Below are 21678 nucleotides of genomic sequence, written 5' to 3'. Positions count from 1 at the left end.
ACTCAGAACTGAGACTGCATTCACTGAAAGGTTCACCAAGCTGTCTAAACCTTGGAAGAAAACCCAAGCCTTAGTTCAGAACAATCTTGGGCTGATTTGCAGTTTTGCATCAAGATCATGTCAAATACTATGTGAAACCAAATTTTGTGTTTAAATTCACATCTCAGACCAAAACTTGAGATGAACCCATATGGATTGAACCTGAACGCATGCTAAGGAACCTTCCAAAATAGAGCCACTGACCTTTGCAGTTCCCTTTATAACTACTGTTGAGAGGTGCTGATTATCTCTTGAAAGGTGCTAAGGACTTCACATTATAGTCCATCAGCGTTACAGGTACTCAGCACCCATCAGGATTAGACCATATCCTCTAGGCATAGTATTTATAGGAAACTATTGTGCTTGTCCAAAGGAGTAGTCGAAGTAGCTTGACTGTCTACCTCATACTTCACAACATGTTGTGCAGTAAGACACTCAATCAGCAATAGAGTGAGCCAGATCCTCAGCTGGTGTAATTCAATGTATCATCAATGGAGCTATCCTGATTTACACCCACTGCGGATCTGGTCAGTTTCTAAGGTATCTTGTTGCATGATTAATTGGCATTTTCAAATAAAAAGCATGTTCTTGTTTTGAATATTAAAAACAATTAACTGACATTTGTAAAAGATAATTACAGATAAACTGGAACTGCTTAGAGATGGGAAAGGTGTTATGTCCCCTTCTTATAGTACTTCAAATATTGCTGGGCGTACAGTTCTTCTGAGAGATTATTGGTCCTTTTAGCTACAACTTGGGTCTTTCGAAGAACAGTATTTATTAAATTGCATTGAATTGACTGTATCTGCTATGACAAATACATTTGGGGAATAAAAACATGTAATGGGAATTTGCTATACACTGTAGTGAATCTCTTCTTAGATTGGCCACCAATGCTCACCTCACTATAATGATATGCTTTCATCAAACACAAGTTATTTGGCTCAATAAAGGGATAACAGGATGAAATTCTATGGCCTGTGTTATACAGGAGGACAGACTGGATGATCTAAAGGTCCCGTCTGGCCTTAAAATCTATGAACTGCAGGAAACTGCAGTTGATTTGTTTTTCTAATCTTAATCTCCATTAATCTCCATGTCCAAGGAAGACAAACATCCCAATCAAGCACTCAAGATCTCTTCCAACATGTCCTGTAGGGATCTGTGTATCAAACAACAGTCAGTTAACTCAATAAATGTAAAGTGGGTTAAGAAAACCAGAATGTTTCCTGAGTATATATTTTCTCTAGAAAAAACAAAATAACCTCAGATTGTTGACTTCTATTTAGTTTTAGGTCACTTTGACAATCTGTTTTAAGATGGTGAGTTTTTAACTGTTTAGAGATTTTCCAGAGGTTAAAAGCCTGAGTTGTCAAGAAGACAAATTAATCAAATGTTCCTGCGGAAACCACTTTGAGAAGAAGAAAAATAAAATAAATTAACAAACAAACAAACAAAAACGAATAGGAGGAAAAAAATCACTAATTTTTATGACACTTTCTTCTACATGTAACAAATGTGATTCCCCCTCAGAAATACTGTGAGTTTGTTTTATATTCTTACAGTTAAACACATTTAAAGCCTTGACTTAAGAAAGAATGGGTGAGTCAGTGTTGGTTTTACATTTCAAAGGTTTAAGTATGAGTCATCAGATGTATGGTGAACATACGACAGAAAGAGATACAGGCTACATGGAGACATCTCAAAAGGCATGTAAGTTACACATTAAAAAAGAATGTTGCCATTTTATTTCAGGAAGCTCAAGAAGGGCATAATAATGTGGTGCATGTGGCTTGTTCACATTTTGGGCACTCTGTAAAAAAAGTGAACGTGATCTGACTATCCAAAAGGATGTGCGGCTAAGGCCAAATCCATTAAACAGTATGGTACTCTCTGAGTTATGTTTAAAACAGAGAGCAAGTTAGAGTTGTTCAAAGCAGCTTCTGCTACTCCACATATTTAATCACAGCTGATATTGGTGCTGGTATGGTATCTTTGGGGTACATTCAGTAAGTACCAGTGACTATTGAACAATAATAAATAAATAAATATGGATACCATTGATATCATACTGACAATATGTTCTTAGTGGAACAAGTGTGTATTGGATGGGTGCTGTTTGGTGTTCAAATCTGTGTAATGGAGTTTTAGGAGAATTTTTCCATTATAGATTTGCTATAGAACAGATATACTCTCTCTTCCTTTATGCAGTCCTTGATATTTTTAAATCGAATTCAACCATGCACAACATTTGTACCAGTATCTGAATAGGCGAAAAGACACCATTCCAGGGCTGACAGGCATGAATGAGTACAGCAGGACAAAAAAGTATAGTATGTGCATCATTCTTAAGCAGGTTACATAGGGCCATATTATTAAAGGAAGTTAGGTGCTTAAATATGCAAATATGTTCCCAACGGAATTTTCAAAAGCATCAGGGTTCCTAACTCCCACTGATTTCAACTGAAGTTAGTCACCTATATAGAGATGGGCAACATTTTTTGACTAAATTCTCCTCTTTTCTAGACAAAAATTGCAGATTTAGGTCAACCAAACATTTAATGAATTTGTGTTACATTTGCTGAATTGGTCAACCCCCACCAAAATAAATAAATAAACAAACAAATAAACAATTCCTAAAAAAATTAAAATATGCTATTTCAACATTTTATAAAGAAAATGCTTTGTCTTTTCTATTCAAAATGACTTCATTTCAAATTTTCTTTTCTTTTTATTTAAAAATATATACATTTTAAAACCTCAAAGTGAAAATAAAGTATTTCATTTCAGGTCTAACAAAATATTTAGTTCGCTCCAAAATGATTTTTTTTCAACTTATTTGTTTGCCAATAATTTCAAAAAAATGTTTATTACAGGTCAACCTGAAACATTTTTTTTTCTGGAACTGTTAGCAAACCAAACATTCACTTAGCACACCTCTAAGCATAGGTTCTTTTGAAAATCCCACAAGGTGTGTACAGGAGCCTAAATACTTTAAAAAAAAAACTTGTGCTTAGTATTGTTTATACATATCGGCTCAACATTTTTTAAATACACCTCTTATATAGCTCAGATGTTAGGAGGTTTTGTCTCTCTTGGGCTTCAGAACTGCATTCCCATTATTCACTCATATATATTCATACTGTTAGTCCACTTGGGTTGGCCAATGCCATCAGCTGTCAATGTCTTTGTGCTCTGTATTACAAAAATCTTTCACATCTAAGCTGGTTATAGACAACCTGCTGTATTCTTGCGCTCCAAAAGCCTTAAATGAAAGTACTTTCACGGTGTTTAGAGAAACACTACCTTTTCCTTTTCTGGAATATAAAACCACACCACTGACTGCTGCTCACAAAACACATTGGCGCTCTAACATAGAAGAGCATCAGACCAGAGTTAAGATTGAACTGTAAAGATTGTTTGTATTTTCTGACTCCTGAGTCTTTTGTTCTTAGCCATCCCATTGTATTAACACCATTTTGATGGATTTTAAATCGCAATAAGAATGAAGATGTTGACTTATTGGCAATTCGATGATTAGACTTCTCTTGCCAACTGTTTCTTTTTGCTTATATGGTGATCTAACATTTCTTTCTAAAAGAATATTGACTTTTTAAATATATCTTTTCCTTGCTACAATATTTCCTACTCCCATGTAAACTAGTATAACCATGGTTGGGACCTCAGGAAATTCTTATGGCATAGTGCTGCAAATAACAGTAAAGAACAAGCATTTGCAATCCCCAGAATGCTAATAAATATCACATTAATTTCTCATTTCATTTTTTTCTTTGTAGCTTTTCAATATTAGCACTGAAGCTGTTAAGAAATAGCCAAAAAATGGTGTTAGATAAAGACCTTAGCCTCTATGCTATGGCCTTTTAGTTGTTTGGTAACACTTTGGGGCACTGTAATTATTATATGTTTATTACAGATGGCAAAACGAATATAGGTATAAATATATAAAAAGGAGATTATGGCTGAAATGTTGACCCTTAACTCTAGTGGGTGCCACACATATAATAATGGAGAGTGAGAAAACAATACCAGGTAGAAAATTTCAGTTACCGAAATCTGCCAGAAACTAATAATAAAGATGAAATTCATCCAGTGATTTTAAAAACTAAAGGACTTGGGAGGAGGCCTGGGGGTAGGGGCAGGGATCATTAGAATTATTCTGCCTCCAGAGGTAAAGTCTCTTGTTGAACAGCTGCAATGTCAGGCAAGAAACAAAAGAAAAAGTTCAGGTATTAAGTACAGCTGCATAATAAAATGTCAGTACTAGAAAGAATAATTTACCATTAATTGTAATTAATGGACTTAATATGTTGTGACTTCAAAATCCATTAGTCTTGATTTGGTTTTATTTGCCTTAGTAATGGCGATTCAAGAAAAAATGTCATGATAGTTTAGATCAAGATAATTAAGGTGGTATTTTATTTATCATTATATATACAAGGAATGATAATACATTAAGAAGCGGGATAGCAATGGATTGGTGTTAGGTTGATGTAAATGCAAGGTATGTCCAATGATGTCCGTGGACTTACTCTTCGTGTAAACTAGTGTAACTGTAGCCTGAAACTGTCTTGATTATTATTATTTATTACAGCAGGATTAAAAACATTAGGTAACAGTGGGAATTAGAAACGACAAAAGACCTAGAAAGAGGTTTTATTTTATCAAAAACTGTTTGTCCATCTCTAGTTATAAGTGAAAATAGACATTGTGACGACTATCTTTTGGTTGGATGGTTCTGGAAAGTTGAAGGTCAAAGGATACATTTAGCTTCCTCTCTCTCTTACATTATTTGACTAATCACTGGTGCTGGAACTTGCCCCTCCCCCAATTTGTCCCTTGCGGATTTCTTTTCCATCCAGCAGAATAATAGATTCTGCAGAGGATGTGCTGCAATTATACCTTTCACCCAGCAGGGGCTGCTGTGTTGTCAGAAGAGAGGGCAGCTGGCTTACTACCAGAGCAGCCACCTTCACAGAGAGAGGGGGTACTTTGGCCTCGCCCCTCCCCCTCCAACTTCTACAAAGGTTCCTGTGTCTTGGACTCTAATAGATATAACCAATTAGTATACTGGGGGGAAAAAATCCTTGCAGAACTCTGCTTCACTGACAGTTTGGCTGCCAAGAATAAAGCAATTTTTTGTCACAAGAGATCTCAGAAATCAGCAAGTTGAATTGCCAAGAAAGTGAAGGTGAACAGAGCATCAATATTAGATTAACTCAGTTGAGGTGGTTTCCCGGTGGATGGAGAAGCTGCATGTAAGTTAGCTGTTCACAAAATATTTGAAGGACAGGAATATACTTCCAAGCTGAAAAACAACATTAATATCAAATTATAAAAGCATGAAGGACCCCATAATTAGTGATGAATGGAGTTTCTTTCAATTTGCATCAAGCATGGAGCAGGCAGTATTCAAAAGTAATTTTCAAATCATGGATCGTCTACTGACAGGGAATCATATTCTGGAGAATACAACAAGACTCTGCGTATAGCTTCCCCAGACCATGAAGAAAACTTTGACTTTTAGATGGAAAATAAATTAGTATTGAAAGTGTTGGGTGACTGGGTGGGTTGGAGGACACAAATATCATGCGTCGCCATCAGATGAATAGCAGTTACATTTACGATTAACTAGAAGAGTGAGCAGAATAGGACAAATGAAGCAATTAAATGTGCTTTAGTTTCATCATTTTACACAGAGGGAGACTGAAATTCAGAAGAGTTACTTGACTAAATTCCCATGGCCACACAGCAACTCAGTGGTAGAACTTGGGATCTAAACTTCTGAGTTCCAGCCTTCTGTTCATCCCACTGAACAACGTTACTTCCATGTGACATTAAAGGTCACATTTTGGATTTAACCGTATCAATAGTGCTAGAGCCTCTGGTTGAGTTACTGAAGTTCTCAAATCTTGACATGAAGACTTCACAGTACAGAGAATCCACCATTTACTCTAGTTTAAACCAGCAATGACCCAGGCCCCACACTGCAAAGGAAGGCAGAAGCCACCCAGGATCTCTGACAATCTGACATGGGATAAAATTGCTTGTTGACTCCAAATATGGTCATCAGTTAGACCCTGGGCATGTGGGCAAAACCCATCTGCCAAACACCTGGGAAAGAATTCTCTGTAGCAGCTCAGAGCCCTCCTCCCACCTCCAGCTGTTGGAGATATTTAATAATAGTGGACATGGATGGGCCGTATGTCATTATAGTCCCATCATACTATCCCTTTTATAAATTTATCAAGCTTAGTTTTAAAACAAGTTAGGTTTTTTGTCCCCATTCTTCCCTTTGGAAGGCTCTTCCAGAGCTTCACTCCTTTGATAGTTAGGAACCTTCACCTAATTTCAGTTTGGTGGCTGAACAAACGAATGGAGGGGGTAGGGGGAAATCATTTCAGGCTCAAACTGAAACAAAAATGTTTCAATTTTTTTAGCAAAACTAAATGTCAAAAATAGTTTTGGTTTGATTTTGAGTTTTTTAAAAGCATTTTAATGTTTATGTTTTTGATAAAATGAGGGAAGTTCCAAAATGAGACACCTTTCCAGAAATGCTTTTTCACCCTGACCTAGGCCAAATGGGAATAGGAGCATGCTTACTTGCTGTGAAAATAAACAAAATGGCTCCCAAAACAGGCACACATGCTGCAAATGCAAAATTCACTTGTATTCTGACTGGGGGTAACCCTGTTCATAGCCATTCCCCATATAGATTAGCTCTGCTAACATCAGGAATAATCCTTTTGGGAGCCTGGGCATATGGCCATTGCTGGATCAGAGAACTTACAAACACATACATGGAGTCCATATAGCTCAGGCCCTTTGACTCATAATCCAGAACACTTATCACGCCCCGCCCCCCATCATCTTGCCATGCTTTTTGGACAGAGATAGCATTGCCTATACTTTCCAAACATGTTTACTAACTATATACAAACATACAAGGTCTAGCTAACTCTAAACACTGGTACTCTGCTAGGATCTGGTAGCTACTGAAACAGAAGACAGGGAGGACCACTAGAAGGTTCCCAATCTGTTTTAAATGATATTCTCCAGTTCTAATACGCTAAAAATGGGTTGGATAATTTCCAGCTCATACTCCTGATTCAGGGAATGGATATTTTGGCTGATGCTCCACACATTAACTGCTAGAGACAACCAATTCTTAGCATTACATCACCAGTTACAAGCTCCAGGGGGATCATCTCCATCTCCCTGTTACACTGCTTGAGGTGGATCACTTGATTCTTGTCACATATCTGACCAAACATCTCTTGCAGAGCAATGGAAGCCTCAGTTGCTCTCCATGTAATAAAGCAGAATGATTGGAAGCTTGAGCCTTTTAATTATTATGCCCTTTGGATCTTAATTCTTTCGTGTGTCAGTATTTGATGCAGACATTATAGCAGCTTTCAAATCTCTGCTTTGTCTCATTTGTTCAACCAGGCATGCTGTATGTGCCTTCATTTCGTGATGAGATGGAACTTTCCTATTGGTGCAGATTATGACATTACAAACACATTAAACTGAGGCCCAGTGTGATAAGACTTATCCCCAAAAATAAAATATTTGTGTCTTCTTTTCTATCTAATTTAGTAACTTATGGATTTGTGACTCTGCGGTCTGTGCTGTAGAATATGAATAAAAGTAGTAGCTGTGCCCAGTGTCCCTAGGTGCTCTGGAGCTCTGAAACAAACTATAGATTGATGTTCACAGATGCGCACACATTTATATACTGTGTTTTCTTATTTAGGAAGAAAAGAATGAGGCTTTCCTGTCTGTGAAGTGCAATACTTTTTAAAATTGTCCTCATTGTTCTTAGCCATTACAAATCTATCCAATCCTAAACAATTAATTAATTTAGTCTGTTTATTGTTGTGTATTAAATGAAAGCAAAGGTACATGAGTTGATTGTTAATAGAGGAACAAATATTGCCCCTGTTTTGTTGTGGACAGCCTGTTTGCAGCACAGCTAGTACAACTGTATGTGTCGGAGGTAGTGGGACGCTGGGTTAAAAGTAGAGGGACAGGACTTTGGGGAGCCAGCACAAGGGATGCATACCTTGTGTACTCCCTGTGTACGAGGAAGACCAGCTCCATTGAAGCTCCCTGCACACCACTGCACAATGGAGATTTAAATCCAGCTGGGAACTGGGGAAAAGGCTGAGCCTTTGGAGTGGATCTCTGATTTCTGAGGCAGGTGGGGAAGGAGAAACATTTATGTGCGTAGGACCGACCTCCTGTTATGATGGAGAAGCCCGACTGTGCTTCGTAGGAGGCCTTCACAGACCAAAGATCTGGAAAGGTCTGGGTGCTGTGTTATCACTTATGAGCTGGAATTCCTGTTACGCTGAAAGTCCATAAAGTTGCATTCACACTATGTCACCACATTCATGCCTTCTTATGTATTTTCAAGGGGAATGATAGATGAGAAGTGGACCTCAAGTGGCTGGCACGCTATAATCCTTTTTTGTGTGTGCTTCTTATATTAAACCTGCTCAAGACTTATTCCTCTTTGGAATGAATGCACAAGAGATGCCTCTAAGTCTTCTATTATGTGTGTTTGAGAAAGGACAAGTTAAAAAGAAGGGAAACACTCAAGGCCAGTCTGTGATATCCTAACTCACACTGAGTATACTTTACACCCCAAGCACGCTCACTATTGTCAGTGGGATTACTCATAGTGTTAGGTACTACTCAGTGTGAGTAAGGGTACTACAGTCTGACCCTTCATGTTATGGTGATTCACTAGCCTTTGGGATAATTCTGATCTTAAAAATAATGAACACAAATCCTCCCATAGAAAATACTTCCCATTATGAAGGTCCAAGACTGGCATTTGGACAATTTTTGTGTGTGTTTATCAATACTAAGCTCCTTAAAGCACTGACTTTTAATAAAAGTGACTAGCAGCAAAAAATTACTTTTTCTTTGTTAAGGTGAATTTTAATTTACCCATTTTAAATCCATTCAGTGTTTCCTTTTTTTCCTCCCTTTAGTCAAAATGTTTCATTTGGCCCACTGTAATAGGGTGCTACTAAGAGGTTCTACTGTAATGAATAGAAGCTCATTGGTAACAGGGTGTCATTTAAATCTGTAGAAACTAGATAAAAAGCTGCCTTGTGCAAAAAAATAGTGATTGAAGACATGGAAAGTCCATGCTAATGAGTTACTAGAAAAAGCCAATGGAGAAATGCAAACCTTCTCAAACAGCCCAGATAATGCAGATTCTATTTATGTATGATAGGCACATAACAGAAACACTGATCCTACTATAGACTGCAACAGCAATCATTTAACCTATAATTTGGGTTGGAGAAGGTCTGCTGGAGCTGCTGTCCTCACAAATGAATTCTCTTTTTTGATAAAACTAGGCCATTCACTTTGTCTAAGCCTCTGCTATGAGAGAACAAAGTACTGTTGAGTATTTATTGCAATTACTAATTTAAATAGAGCAAAGTTGATGAGCCAAATGCTGACTTTTACTTCTGTCATCCTATAATAGTTCACAACAGAGGAGAAATGCATTTCAATCACGTTGGTACAAAGGAAAAGGGGAAGAAAAGAGGAGGAGATTTTGTCTTGAAAGATCCCCAAGGAAGTAATTATAAGGATCTGGTATGGATAAGGAAATCAGGAGGACATCTTCAGCTCAGGCCTTGCTAAATCTGAGTTGACAGATTGACAGAAGAGGCATTTTTCCACAGAGCCCTGCCTCTGGCCTTGGTGTCTGCTGAAGACTTTCCTTATTCATGAATAGTGATTGCTAAGATAAAACAAACCAGGAACAGGGTAGGAAATCTTTAAATAATCATTTCTGGATAACAAAGTATGTCTTTTTGCGCCCTCCCCCTCAATGGTTCCTATTTTCTCATCTTTTTGCCAGCTAACCCCTACCCCCGAAGATACAGTTTTAAAAAGTTTAGCAATTCATCCATTGTTTAATATGCAATATCATTTTTAAAAGCCTGCCATGTTCTCCTGCCTGTTATCAACGGCCTCAGTCAATCTATAGCAAGATCCACTCCAACTAATCTTTTTCGTAAACTTGATCACAATAACGAGGGGACAGGCCTTTTCTGCACACTAGCTGCATTTTTTACATGAGCTTAAGAAGCAGTGTGTTTTGCAATAATCCAATGCACAGAAGCAGATCCCTGGATAACAGTGAGCAGGTCTTCACCTGCAAAAAAGAGAGTATAACCTCCTGGAGAACCACAAATAATAAAAGTAATCATTTTACTTTGTAATAAAACGAATCAATTTACAACCACTGCTATTTGACCATCGAGAAGATACTTGGGGCCCCAAAAGCCCTGTAGGTTACAAACCTGCACAAGAAAAGAGGGCACAGCACATTAATTGTGGGCACTGATAAAATCTTGGTTGCTTCCTCCAGGTGTTTCCCCTTGCTACTGACATTACCTTAGTTTGAATTCAGTTAAGACTCCTTCAGCTAGCTCTCAGCCATTTCCCAGTCTCACTTAGAGTAGTTTATTCAGCTACATTGGAGAGGTCAGATTAGAATCATATATATACACTCAGGGCTGTGGCTAAATGCCACAGTCACGCCCAGAATTAATTGCATATAACCGGACACTGGCTGTGTAGGCAGCATAGTTATGATGAAATACTAAGATAGCTAGATAGATCACTGAGTTCTCTAATAGCTCTTAGAGGGTGCTAAAGTTCTGGTCTTGATGCTATACTTTTCTGTTTCATGTAGCAGAAAGGAGCTTAGGTTAGAAGTCCTTCTGCTGCACAATTTATCAACTTCTGCCAGCACTAGATTGCTGAAAACATTTGCAAAGTTTTCAGTGCATCTGGTCTGAGTTTTGAGTTTGGAATGGTACCCAAACCAAGTGAGGTTTGCATGATTTTGTCTTTCATTACATTTCATGGTAACTATAACTCTAACTGTAAATTGTTCTGTGCATATTTGTTTTTTCCTACTTATATAACTATATTTGCATACAGATAACATTTGACCTCTCTCTCAATATAATTAGATACAGACTCATACACATGATAGCTCCTGCTCTACAAGTTGATACAGGTCCGTGACCCTGACTCTCAGAGTCCAAGCTTTAGGATCCTCCCTGCGAGGTGGGAGGTTACCAGAGCTTGGGCTGCAGCCCAGGCACTAATGTCTACACCACAGTTAAACAGCCCCTTAGCCTGAGCTCCTGTGATCCTGAGTCAGCCAGCTGTGAGGTTTTATTAGCAGTACAGACATACAATGAGGCTCTATGCAGGAGCAGAGATCTGCTAATGAAGACGAGCATGCAGAATCGGGACATATACTTACTGCTCCCTTGGAACATACATACATACAAGTTACACAAAATATATTTGTTGCCATTCTAAATTTTAGCACGGAATATTTTCTGATGACATTACTAGCCACAGGGAAAAAAAACCACTCCAACATTCAGTGAAAGCCTCTTCAAAAAGCTGTTCCCAGTGTAACAGATCTTCTGCAATGGAAAAGCAGCTTACTTTACTTTTCAGTACCATGAAAGGCAACCGTGAAATGCAAGACTATTAATATTTCAAAGTGTTCTGGTGACACGATAAATCATGAAGGTGAAGTTTGTATGGTCTGTGATATTACCAGAAACTCAAGAAGTATTTATAGCCTTGTTCACACTTGAGTATTTTTATCATATATAGAATATATTGATCCGAACATAAATGGAAACGATAAAAAGCTATAAAATGCGAAACAAGGAAATATTCTCCCTTGTCTCTTTACCTTCTTCCTGATTCAGTCACTCATGCTCTTTTCCCATTCTCTGCTCATTTCTCTTTTTTTGTACCCTCCCTTCACTCCATCTTTTTATGTCCTTATTTATGGCTCTTCATTCCTCCTTTGTGTTCCTGTCTGAAGTTTCATCATTCTGATTAGCAATGAGTATCTGAAATGGTGCAGTCATTTTGTTTGTTCTGAAAACCAACCAATAATTCAGATTCTTGCAAGAAGATTAGCTGCCCTTTCAAGCTTTCTAAGGTTTCCCCTCCCCCAATCTCCTCTCTCTCTCTCTCTCTCTCTCTCTCTGGTATCAGATGGCAGGATTTGGTCCTAAAAGTTGAGCAGATCTGGGTGAAGCAGTATTGGCTGAGGCTGGAATTTTCAAAAGCACTTAAGGGACAATTCCAATTGCCTGTCAATGGGATCTGTGCTCCTAAATCACTTGGATGCCTCTGAAAATCCTTGGAGACCATTTTAATTAAACATTTTAGAAATGTGGAAGTCTTTTTAAACTTTATTTAAAATCCTTCCCTCTTCCCCCTGGAATTATTGTTCAGAGATTACACTTTATCTTTTCTCTGATGTATTGATTGAACTATCCCCACATCTAATGCAGTATAATTATTTAGTCCAGTTCCCAGTATTAGCTGGAAGAGGAGTGATGGACACCCATTGGCAAGGAAAATCAAACACTACAAATCCAAAGGAGTCCTTGAAATCCCAGATTTTCAGCAGGAAGATGAAGGCTTTTATGAATGTATTGCAGGGAACATTAGAGGAAGAAACATTGCAAGAGGTCAACTAATAATCTATGGTGAGCTAATTGAATTGTTTTTACATAGAGTATGTTAGCATTTGGAAATATTCTGTACAAGACAAAGATAATGAAGTCCATTAGCCCCTTGCAAGGAGATATCAGTGAAGAATATAGTTTCAGGTTAAGCTGATTAATAAAAGGATTGGAGGCTTGGAATGACCTCTGAATTACAATTTAAGCTTCAGCAAGTACAAGATATTGTGTATTAGTATCAGACTGAAAAATGTAGGCTGTGCCATGCTGCAGCTATGAAGGTTAATATAAGGCAGAAAGGAATCTCATGTATTTACATGAAACATTAAGGGATGGATAGAAAATTTACTCTCAGCCCATATCATGGGGTCAGCATGTAGCTGTGATGTCCCATGAACATAGGGAAGGAACTGTGACCTTCTGATTTATACCAGTAGCAGATTCCTTCATCTACCATCCTGGTTTAGCTGTGTTGAGCAATGTGTTGTAGAAGGAAGTCATTCTCCAACTACCCCTTGCTCACCTGCACAGAAGTGTAGAGTAGCAGCCCTATGAAACCAATCCTCACTCCTTTTCTATGACCCAAGATGCATGTAGCCCACACAGGAAAATCAGGGGGCATCTTATTACCTTTGTTCTCATGCATGGGTACATAGGACCAACCCACATTCTGTCCCTAAATAGCAAACTATGGCACTCTTCTTTGTAGGCCAGAAATAATTTTAAAGTGAGGAGAGTAAAGAATAAAACAGGATAATGAGACATGATCATTTAAAACTAAGCTCTCTGATCCTGCAGTTGGCTGTATGTCAGCAGACATTTCTTTCTTTCTTTAGGAAACTTTCATTCTAATGTACAGAGTCTGGTTTAATTGACGGACTACCAGTCCAGGTTAATGTCAAAGGACTACCATTAACTCCAGGTTAATGTCAAAGCACAGGTTTATGCCAGGAATAGAACAATTTGCTGCTGCTTTAATTGCTGTTGATGATGATGCTTTGGTTGGGGTTATTTTGTTCTCACTGTCTAGTTGTTTTCATGGAATGTGAATCAAATGGTTGTATTACATTTAGCAGATTACCTTGCCATGACTAATAACTACAAATTTAATTATACAATTATTAATGGAGTAAATGCAATTAAGATTTCAAGCTTATTAATTGTGCTTTGCAATTTCATTCATAATTGTTGGTAGGCAATGAAACGTATATAAATAGCACAAACATTTTCACAAGCATTTTTCATGATTTTATAAGCAGGCTGGCATGATTTGCTGGTGATTTACTTCCTCACACCTAATTCCCACACTGTTGCAGAAAGTTCTGTCCATTTCCTCTACCCTGTGTCTGTCTGACCTATTTAGACGGTAAGTTCTTTGGGGCAGGAACTGTCAGCTACGTTGTATTTGTACAGTGCCTAGCACAATGGGCTCCATTCTTGGTTAGTCCTTGGGCACTACTGTAATAAATACGGTTCATAATTAACAGTAAGCACGGTCAGCTTTTACCAACTTGCTCTTTTATCACAAATGTACATCCCTAGTGGAGGGATTGGACTCTAAGAGTGCTTTGCCTCCATGGATGAACCATTTGGGGACACAGAGTCAGGTTTCAACCTGTGTATCAGGAATAACACTGGAGGGTATTTTGTCAAAGTATCTTGTTCTGATCATCCCCTGAAATTACAATGATCTTCTTTGTTAATTAAGGCAGAACTGTGATTGGCCCTTACATTGGAGAGTGAGATGATATGGGCACAAAGAGCCTCTCTGTGTTTTGAACACCCTGCCCAAGTGTCTCTTACAGGAGAACACAGTGACAGCTCCCTGTGTATGCCTCTCAGGGATGGCTATCAGCTCAAAGAAGGCAAACAGTTGCAAGGAATTGGTGGGGTTGTGCTCCTGCTCTCCTCTGTGCTAGCCTCTGGAGCAGGATTAGCACACCAGGGAGAGCAGATGTCATCGTCCTGTCACAGTCCCCTGGTCCACTGAAAAGTTCACAGAGGGATATTTCCCAGTGCACCCCCCAGGAATGCAGTTTGTTATTTATTATTATGTAAGGTGACCAGATGTCCCGATTTTATAGGGACAGTCCTGATAGTTGGGCCTTTTTTTTATATGGGCTCCTATTACCTCCCACCCCCATCCCAATTTTTCACATTTGCTGTCTGGTCACCCTATTATTACAAGTATTATTACCGTAGTGCTTAGGAGCCCCAGTCATATACCAGGATCCTATTGTGCTAGCCGTTGTACATACATAGAACAAATAGATGCTCCCTACCCAGAGAGGTTATGATCCAAGTATAAGACAAAAGACAACAGATGGACATAGACAGACTGGGGAGTACAAGGAACCAATGAGACAATATTGGTCCATGTGATAGGCTGTAAACTGAGCAAGCCAAAAGCCTGGCTTCCATTTACAATGCTTTGCACTTTTTGTCTTGTTAATACAGCGCTCCCTGAATGGGATAAAAAAATCCAAAATGCCTATCTGTCTCTCTACGACAGCTTGTTTTGGGAATGTAAGGCAAGTGGAAAACCAAGTCCTTCCTACAGTTGGTTAAAAAATGGCCAACCCCTTATGCCAGAGGTAAGACACAACATTTTTTACATTGTTTAGCAGGTGGGTTTGGCTTTGACTTTTCTAAAAAAAAAAAACCAACCCTGATCATTTTGTGAGTATTGTTGCCCCTTGTGAAGTGGAATTATCAAGTCCGTCTTTGAAGAAGGAGATGTTATTTACAGCCTGCCATTTTCTAATGATATTCTTTTAATAAAAGAGGGATAAAATACTCTAAAGTCTCACTAATATTTTTCACAGTACTTACAGTACATTGTAAACAGAATACTTCAGGCAACAAAATGAAGAATGTTGTTGCTCAATGGACTAAATGGATAATTTGCAGGTGAATGTACAGTGAGTGTAATAAAATATTCACTCTGTCACAGCACTATGCTTGCTGAAAATATCTTAGCAAGCTGCTTTCCACCCTAGGGTTTATTCTATAGTATAGGTCCACTGTTTAGCAAACTACTTCTTTCTGACCACATAGCTGGTCATCTCTACATTATTTCTGCTTTTGTGAATGTGGTGCTTTATTCTTCATTTTGTCTGAATAACTCAAAAAAAAAGAGTCAGCTGAGACATGGGGGGTGGGGGAATTCAGCTTCTGCATGAACTGCTTGTATTACTTTTTAAAAGGGGTTTTAAATTCATAGACTCTCTGCTAAAAAAAAGAAAAAAAATACATTGAGAGGATAGCAAACACCCTGCAGGTAAGAACTAAATATGCAAAAGATATCGGTAGTCAGAGTCTTGAGGAAAAAAGTGGATAAGTAATGCGATGTTGTTAATTAGTTAGCAATATACCAGCTATATAACCCCTGGCTATGCTCTCATCAAATTTTCAATATAATCAAGGTTGGATTGGGTCAGTACTTGGTTGGGAGACCTCCAAGGGGGAAAAAAAGCAGGATGCTGAAGAAATTGGTTTTGCTGACTCAATAGGTGGCACTCTTTCCTATGCATCGATGTGGTAACAAGAGGACATCAAATAATCTCTGCAACTAGCATTATCTTTTACTATTAGGAAGTTACATGAAATGCATTGACTAGTTCACAAAAGTACATTTTATTTTAGATGCATACAGTATTTCAGCTGAGGATACTATTACATACTGTAACACTGTATGGTGCACTCTAAATTCAGTGGAGGCAGTATAGCCAGTCTAAAGGATATAATAATGAAACAAATCTCTTGCTTCCAGACCTGCATTCAATGATGGAATTTATATTCTGTGGTTGTGGGTTTCTTTCTCACTGATTCATTTTGGAGAGAGTACTCTCTCTTGCTTTTTGGTATTCTACTTTACAGTGTGGTTTTTATTATCCCTGGAGGATAGTGATAGTAAGACTTGAAATATTTGGTTTTAAGTTATGTTAGTAGTACGGAGCCAGTTTTATTGTGTGCTGAGGAAAACAGAAGAAAAAAAATGTTTAAAGCATAGAAACAAAAATATGGGCCACATTTATCCCTAGTGTATGTGTGTGTGGTCTTTTTATTTGTTTTGTTGTTGTTTTTTCTTCAGCAGCACTACACCATTGATTAAATTGGCCTAGTAAAAGCTGAAATTCAAGCTAAGCATATCCAGCCTCCACTAGATGATCTGTGCTGGCTGCCTGTTGGTTTGCAGATGAAGTTTAAGGTGAAGACTGTCATTTAAAGCCCTAATTGACTTGGGACCTATCTACCTAAAATACTTAATATTTTACCCTTTAATAACAAGGATACCAAACTAGTTATGGATCAAATTGTTGCATAGTAACTAGATGTGTTCACAAATGGAGTATATCGTTACATGATCCAAAGTTGGAGGACTAAATGTGCTTATCAATGGAAAAGAGTCCGTTGCCCTCCAAAATGTTATTCTGATTGTGAAGGTCTGGTTGTTTTCACACAACTCATGCCTTAAATGTTTTAGGCAATATTATCTAATCTGATGGACACCTGAAATGTTTAACTGATGACTGAGGTAAGGTTTAAGGAGAGTTTATTTATTTAACTAACAATAAGAAATAATGTTGTATGCTGTTTTGTAGCTGTGTTGTTCCCAGGATATTAGAAAGACAAGGTGGGTTTGGCAGTGTCTTTTTCTTGGACCAACTTTTGTTGGTGAGAGAGACAAGTTTGCAAGACAGTTGTGATGCTGTTGTAATCTAGCCTAGCTGTATTCTCTGTCTCAGGGTACGTCTACAATACCCGCCGGATTGGAGGGTAGTGATCGATCTATCGGGGATCGATTTATCACATCTACACTAGATGCGATAAAATCAATCCCCGATCGTTCTGCCGTCGACTCCGGAACTCCACCGTGGCAAGAAGCGGAAGTGGAGTCGACGGGGGAGCGGCAGTGGTTGACTCGCCGCCGTCCTCACGGCCGGGTAAATCGACCTAAGATGCACCAACTTCAGCTACGCTATTCACGTAGCTGAAGTTGTGTAACTTAGGTTGACTCTGCCCCTCCCCCTCCCCCCACCAGTGTAGACCTAGCCTCAGTCTCTACAGCTGCTTCTCTGTGTGGGAATATGTGAGTGTTAGCTGGACAAGTGGCACAGCATAGTTTCCTGCAGGTTATGTGGCATATTTATGATTTGTAATAAGGTAGCCCTTGATCATAATCCTTAAATCATTAAGGAAAACAGGCAGAGTGACTGTTGGCAAATATCATATTAGTTCCATGATTTAAAAAAAAAAGAGGGAAGGTTTATTTGGAGGGAATTAGCTAAACAGCAAGGGAAGAGGAGAAAGCATTGAAGAGAGGAAGGTGAAGGGGGAGAGGAGAGGAGGGAAGGAGAAATTAAGGGAGTAGGCTGGGCAGGGGGAGTGAGGCTGAGGTAAGTGACTCTTAAGGAGGGCATGAGTGACTGTTAGAGAGGGCAGATGAGGGGTAGGAGCAAACAGCCAACTAGCAGAGAGGAGTGAATGTCCAAAGTAAAAATTGAGAAACAGTCTATTGACATCATAAATTTCCAAAGCCCCTAATGCAGCTGCTTCTGTATCTACTCCTGGCTGCTGTGTTTTTGGCTCTACTCCGGAGCTTTTCTCTTCCCCAAATGCACATGGATGGAGGGGAAGGGTGGACTACATGGGTCTTAGTGCCCCTGGGGAGGAGTCTCCCTGCAGATTTCTCTCTCTCACAGGGCCGGCTCTAGGCACCAGCTTTCCAAGCACGGGGGCAGCACTTTTCAAGGGGCGGCACTCCGGCTTTTTTTTTTTTTTTTTTTTTTGCTTGGGGCGGCAAAAAACCTGGAGCTGGCCCTGGTCTCTCAGGTGCTGAAGTGGGTAAACCCCTTGGGGTCTCATTTCCCGCCTCCTCTCATGGTGCAGCTGTCCCTGATGCAACTGCTTTGGTGTCTGCTTCCTGTTAAAGCATAACCCTTTAGCTATCAATGCAGCAGTGCCTTTAAACTATGAGACTTCAGAATGTGCCCATAGTTAAACATATGTTTAAGTGCTTGGATGAACTGGGGCCTTAAAGCTAGAGCTGGGCGAACAACAAATTATTTGGTTTGCAGGCAATTTTAATAAATTGGAAGAGAACTCATTTTGGGTCAAGCTAAAAACAATTCTTAAAAAATGTTTGGCAAATCGAAAAGTTGAAAAAAATAGTTGGGGGGATGTCAAATGATTTGATTTCAAAAACTTTTTAATTTGTTTTTAAAAATAAATTAAGGAATGTTTCTAAAACAAAGGTAATTTAAAATAGAAAAATAAAGTGTTTTCTTTTGTTCTTTAAGTTTTTTTAATTGAAACAATTAAATCAAAATCTACACAAATTTGCAAAATATTTTGGTGTTGCTAAATCTGATTATTTGTCCAAAAAAAAAGTGTCATGAGAAAATTTTTGCCTAACTCCTCTTATTTCATTACAGCCATCATGTAACCTTTTTTCTAAGATATATATTTGAGTTAAGCTACTTGGCTTTATTTATTTTTACATTTTCATAGTGTTTTAATAAGCATTCAAAAATAACAAAATCTCAACTTCTGACTCATGACCGCCTACTTTTATGTTCACTTCTTCAAACAAAACGCTTGCTTGTTTTTCCTTTATTAGGAGAGAATTCAAATAGAAAATGGAACTCTTACCATAACTATGCTGAATGTATCAGATTCTGGCCTCTATCAGTGTGTTGCGGAAAACAAATACAATACAATTTACGCCAATGCTGAGTTAAGAGTGATAGGTAAGTAAATGAGTCATTAAAATAAGCAGATAGCAGCTAGAATGTAAAACAAATTTTGAAATTCTGAAAGGAAGAAATGAAGAGAGCTGACTGAATACTGTAAAAACAGCTTTTGTGGACTATTTGAATTCCACAAGGCTGTTTAGTTCAGCTATGTTTGTATCGCTTACTATTCACAAACATTTGGGCAAACGTGTTTTGTTTGCATGAATGTTTGGGGGAAAGGATGTTCTTTATCGGTATTTTCATGTGAACAGCATTTCTGTGGGTGAACAAGGGTGCTTATTGTGTGTTATTCCTTACTTGGTATTTGAAATTATTATTTGTTATTCTGCAATTTAAAAACATCAGTCATCATTTCAAGTGAGCAAAAATATCATGTGATTTAAGCAAAAAGCGCAATTGGTGCATATAATCTCAATATGAATTTCAACAACACCCACAGGCTGAAATTTGTTCACATGTGGTGAAATTCATCCCTGTACAGAGAGTCATTTTGAAGCCAATATAACAATCAGGTCCACCTTAAGCCATCAAAACACGACCTCCAATTGCACTAAATGTTGCGTAAGTCTTGTGCTGCTTCTCTCAAGAAGACTGAATTTCACCAACAAATTATTTGACAAATATCTGTAAATAATGAATGGATTTCATACATCGGGTTCAAATCATGAACAGAAAAAAAAAACGAATTGAAAAAATTTACTTGCAATGAATAATCTACACTCTAGCAATGAATACAATGGACTAGATTCAGGCTTAATGCTGTTAATTCTGCTCAAGCTTTTGGTGTGTCTACACTGCAGCTGGGAATATGATTTGTAGCTCATGTAGACATATCTGCTTTATCTTTTAATCCAGCTAGCTTGCTAAAAATAAATTGAAGATGCAGTAGTGTGGTCTTTGGCATGGGCTACACAAGCCCACCTGACCCTCTCTAGCTACACACTCACTGTGCAGCCTGTTAGAGCTCTGCTAAATCACCTCATTCCTGATCTAAAATAAACATTCCTTCCAGTCCTCAGACTGTCCTAAGCAAAGCCTACCAGGGATACCACAGAAAGTTGGGTTGTTCTAATCCTTTTGTTTCCAGGTGAACAAAATTCATAAAAAGCAATATAAATACAAGACCTCTAAACGGATTTAAGTTCTTAGAGTTCAAACAAAAAACTTGAATTCAAATCTGAAAAGGCAAAAAGGCAATTGGGTTCACCCACTATGTTCAGCAGAAAGAAAATTTGGAAACTTAGTTTATTTTGTCAGCTATATCATGAGTTTCTTCATTTTTTCCTTTCCTTTTTTTAAGCTTCAGCCCCGGATTTTTCCAAAAATCCTGTGAAACAAATGTCAGTTGCTCAGGTTGGGGGTGAAGTTACCATTGAATGCAAACCAAATGCTTCTCCCCGGGCAGTTATCAGCTGGAAAAAGGGCACCAATGGTCTGCGACAAAACAAAAGGTACTTCTGTAAACTGATTGCTGAGTTGTTTGGGGTTTTTTTGTTGTTTTTGGATTGGGTTTTTTTGGTATCTGAACATCGGTTGACTAAGTATCATTTTTGACAGCTCATTGCTGGAATACTCTGATGCTGCAGGCCTATTCATCATGAGCTCTGTCCATACAATTCTAGATAGAAAGCTGATTGACAACAAAGCCAGTTTAAATACTTTTGGGTAACTATAAATTCTGTCTGTGGAGTACATGCTTTGCTTTCTTGAACAGCTATATAATTGCAATATTCTCTGGGCCATCTCTTCTTACCCCATGCTGAGCCTGATTGAAACAGCTTCATGTTAGGGAGATCAGTGGAGGTTTGAATGGATGAACTCTACCTCATGGCTCCCGATCAACTGCACAGTAGCTATATAGGCTGTACTGCAACCCAGGGCTGCGTCATTATCCACAGTCTGTGCCTTTAATATCTAAGCAAGGAGATTTTGCTAGTGGATCAGCAAAGTAGTAGAGTCACTTGCCATGTGCTGGCCCTTCTGCAGTAGTCCTCCACCACAAACTCCTTTGTTTACGTTGAGCCACCCATGTTCAAGTCTGCCTGACAGCCTGGGTCCTAGCTTGGCTGGCTAGCCTGTGCTGCTATTTTTAGCACACTAGCTTGATCAGATTTAGCATGAGTCTGACTACCTGCTCTGGGAATCATACCTCCCAGCTGCAATGTAGACATACCCTAAGATTTTAAGGAGAGATCTACCTAAGATTTTCAATCACCCGTACAGGGAATCTATCTATCTATCTGTTAATAAATCTTATTATCTATACTTAAGTTTCCATAACAACACACTTTAAATTATAATTCATTGGCATTACACCA

General features: G+C 38.5%; 1 protein-coding gene across 1 annotated transcript in view; it reads left to right on the top strand.

The window, feature by feature from the left end:
- Nucleotides 1-21678, top strand: part of LOC120368610 (contactin-6-like) — a 216040-nt gene that overhangs the window by 135114 nt on the left and 59248 nt on the right. The window contains exons 8-11 of the mRNA XM_039480826.1: nt 12442-12626; nt 15060-15196; nt 19225-19354; nt 20661-20811. Of these exons, the coding sequence (XP_039336760.1) occupies nt 12442-12626; nt 15060-15196; nt 19225-19354; nt 20661-20811 (603 nt within the window). The remainder of the gene's footprint in view (nt 1-12441; nt 12627-15059; nt 15197-19224; nt 19355-20660; nt 20812-21678) is intronic.

The sequence above is a fragment of the Mauremys reevesii genome, linkage group 7, assembly GCF_016161935.1.
Source record: "Mauremys reevesii isolate NIE-2019 linkage group 7, ASM1616193v1, whole genome shotgun sequence".
In the NCBI taxonomy this organism is placed as follows: domain Eukaryota; kingdom Metazoa; phylum Chordata; order Testudines; family Geoemydidae; genus Mauremys; species Mauremys reevesii.
The sequence above is the reverse complement of the archived record's forward strand: the minus strand, read 5'-3'. Positions and strand labels throughout refer to the sequence as shown.